Below are 3,627 nucleotides of genomic sequence, written 5' to 3'. Positions count from 1 at the left end.
TATTACTATCTATACTACTAGGTACATTCTTTATTAATACCTATAAGTAGGTATACTTTCATTCAATCATGTTTAACAGTATGTTGACATATTTTTGTCTGTACCAAAAATAAACGAGAAAAAACGAAATGGAAATATCTCCGATCTCTCTCCTCCCGACTAATTATCCCATCATGTGGGGACTGAGTAGATCCATCGGTCAAGGTCGAGAACCTCTCTGAAATTCTGCGAGTCATTCGTTGAGAGAAAGTTTTTCATATTATCGGAGTGGCCTCGCGGGTCCGTTTAGTACATAAGACACAAGTCACATTATTGCATTGGAGTATAAATGAACAAGTCAAGGTGGCATGGCACGAATGAGCGACAATGCAAATTTGATTTAAAGTGAAATGAAATGAGTAACACCCCAATCCACGTGTAATAATACAATAAATCACATTGATTAATCTTAAAATAATGTGGGTGAAATAATAAGTTTGACTGCAGGGCGTTGGGGAAAGACCAGGCGCCAACCTTCACGCTACGCTAGGCGCATGCTACTCACACTCGTAAAGCTGGGCGGTGCGATTTGCTTTAACGCCCATTTCGTTTCGCCGATTGTCGCCCAAATGATGATTCCGGCTGACAGACTTAACGACCCACCTCCGCCCACCGCAGAGGAGACGACAACAGTAGTAGAGTGCAGGACCGATTCTACCTGACGGACGTGGTTGTGACGGAACTTAGTGTTTGTACCATCGTCTCAAGAAACGCCTCATTGATATTCACTCCGGCCCCACTCAATAATCCATCGTTGAGATCACAGACACAGTTCTCGCAAGATTCTAAGCTTGACGCCCAGGTTAACCGAAGCGCACGGAGCCGAAGGGGAAGACCACGACGCCAGTCCTACGCTGGCCGGGCTCCTTGGGGTCCAGCTTGACGTAGCCGCCGGGGAAGGCCACGTCCACGTTGTTGCCGTTGTTGCCCACGTTGACGGAGCCGCCCGGGTACTTGACGTCCACCTGCTTGCGGCCGTCCGCGGCCGCCTTCCGCACGTTGACCAGGCCGCCGGGGTAGTTGACGTTGACGTCCTTCGAGCCGCCGGTGCTGGTGCTAGAGGCGCTCGCGACGGCGGACCGCTGCTGGGCGTTGGCCGCGGGGGCCCCCAGGTTATTCAGGATGGACCTGAGGATGGCGACGAAGTCCGGCGCGCCGTTAGACGACGAGGAGGTGCCGGACGAGGACGACCCCGCCCTGCCGCTCTCGCCGCCGACGTGGACCTTGCCCGCGGGGTGCTGCACGTCCACGACGGTGCCGCCGGCGCCGCCCTTGTCGACTTTGACGGTGCCCGCCGGGTGGACCACGTCGACCGCCGTGCCCGAGGGGGTCTTGTTGACGTTGACGCGGCCCGCCGGGTGCTGCACGTCGACCGTCGTGCCCCCGGGGCCCTTGTTGACGTTGACGTGGCCGAAGGGGAACTGAACGTCCACCTGGGCGCCCGCCGACACCACCAGCAGCACCAGCAGCGCCCCGTACTTCTGTCGCACACAAATCAGAGAGGCATGGTTAATTAAAACTCTCCGCAGTTGGACCGATGTATGTGTATGTGTGTGAGCGCGCGCATTTGTTCCCCGCTTTGCTCATAGCGGTGTGTCACACGGCCCGTTGGCCCGTGCAGCGCAGCGCAGCCATAGGGCCGTCGTATGCCTCGCTGCGGTGGCTGTCGCTGCTCTCGCTCTCCCACACACCGGCTGCCCGTTCAGTGTGTTCGGGGATCGTGCTGGGGATTCAATGACCCCGGCTCTCCCCACCCCCACCCCCCTGCATCTCACTCGCGCATGACCATGAATTACTCTAGAAGGACGGGCGTCTCCTCAGGACGGTGGCTCAGCTAATCAGGACGGCGGGGCAGAGAGAGATTTTTAGCAATAAGGCGCCGCTCCACTCCCCGTTCCCCTCGTCCCTCCCTCTCGCCTTGCTTCCGGTTCGACCTCTTTCGCAAATTAAGCCCCCCCCCCCCCTGCTATTTTTTCGCATCGATGTTCATGAATGAGAAATGAGCATTCCCCATTGTGATTCATTGTGACTCGAAAATAATAACAGCCCGTAAGTGATTCGCTGGCAGGCGTGGCGTCGCGTGGCGTGCTGCGGAGACGCGCCTTTGATGCGCGCCAATTTCCCGACGGCAACAAACAACTAGTACTTCGGGGGAAAGTGACTCACTCGCCAACTCCCAACGTTCTTATCTTTCCCCGCGCGTCACGGCTTTGCAAAACGGCGCTTAATTGTCCCAAATGTTTTTGATGGTTATCGGGTCGGGAGTTGGCAATGGAAGGGAACCTGGAGGAGGCGCGAGCTCTGCTGCCTGGAATGCAGGAGTACGGGAAGAAGGAGGAGGGGAGGGGGCGTAGGACTGGAATCGGCCCGCCATGGGGGGAATTTCCAGATCCGGGGCGAGTCACCCGCAGCAGGCCGCAGGACAACGGAGCATGCTGGCAGACAGCTCCGATAAAAGGATGGTCCGAGCATAACTGTCGCAGGCCGGTTTGCGACGAGACAAACATGCGGAAGATCTCCGTCGAATTATGCTTGAGTGAACGATAGATGTTATCACGCGCCCAGAACACGTCGTGACCACACTCTGGTCACGGCAGTCGGTTCCATAGAGGGGCGGGCCCCGGCCACGACCTTCGACCTATTCAAACGAAACATGAGGATCCTGCAGGAGGTGGCCGAGAACCGAGGTTTATTTTCCGACGCCTTGTTGGTATCGCTGGGCTGGAGTGAGGTGCAGCGCGGGGCGGCCGACCAGGATCACGCGAGAGACACGCGCCCTTGGCTCCTCCTGCACGCCACTGCATATATGAAGGACCATCGCGGCGGAGCGGAGCGAGTAAGGATTTTAATACCTCCAAAAAATCATCTTCTCGGGAATTTTATCAAGAACTCAAAAAAATAATTTATTATTGTTTGGGATAGTTCGTTTTGTCTGGAAAAGTTTCCATTTTTTCTGTAAAAAGAATCGGACTTCAAAATTCCCAGGAGCGAGTGGTGGTGGGTGCTACCACCACCAACCCGGTTAGTGTCAGTGTCACTGTCGGCACGGGAAGTGCGTCAAGGAAAACGGGTGGTGGTGTCCATAGCCGCGGTCCACAGTGTGGCCACGCACTACTTGTACTCGCCTCCGAGGCGTGGCGGCGTGGAAGCCGTCTAAATGGCAAAACGTCCTTCGCATTCTGTGCCGCTCGTAGGGGCTTGGGCTTGGGATGCTTTGGAGAACGATGGAATAGTTTCGCGAGTCCAGTCACGAGCAGAGACTGTTTGTGCGCGCGCTGCGTGTGTGAGCGAAGGTGGACCTCGCGGTGGACAGCGGCCGCCGCGGGGTCACATCATAGAGAAATGCACGAGATTGCTGCTCAATGCCCCCCTCTGTCCCTGGCCGCGTCACGCACCCGCCCAGGTAGGCGACGGCGGCAGCAGCATGAACACCACCACCAGCCAGCAGCCAGCAGCAGCAGCGGCAGCAGCAACAACACACGCATACACCTATACCACACACACACGACAGACATGCATGCTGCTGGGCGATTCCCATGGTATGGTGGCGGGAGCATGTGAGGCGGCTGCGTCCCGCCCCTGCCCCCC

The 3,627-nt window shown here is 56.7% G+C and overlaps 1 protein-coding gene across 1 annotated transcript in view; it reads left to right on the top strand.

The window, feature by feature from the left end:
* LOC113201851 (radical S-adenosyl methionine domain-containing protein 2-like) overlaps positions 1 to 87 on the top strand; it is a 1,211-nt gene extending 1,124 nt beyond the window's left edge. The window contains exon 4 of the mRNA XM_052276490.1: positions 22 to 87. Coding sequence (XP_052132450.1) covers positions 22 to 87 — 66 coding nt within the window. The remainder of the gene's footprint in view (positions 1 to 21) is intronic.
* Positions 88 to 3,627: the final 3,540 nt, after the last annotated feature.

The sequence above is a fragment of the Frankliniella occidentalis genome, unplaced genomic scaffold (assembly GCF_000697945.3).
Source record: "Frankliniella occidentalis isolate FOCC.00 unplaced genomic scaffold, Focc_3.1 Scaffold3125, whole genome shotgun sequence".
NCBI classification, from domain to species: Eukaryota; Metazoa; Arthropoda; class Insecta; order Thysanoptera; family Thripidae; genus Frankliniella; species Frankliniella occidentalis.
The sequence above is the reverse complement of the archived record's forward strand: the minus strand, read 5'-3'. Positions and strand labels throughout refer to the sequence as shown.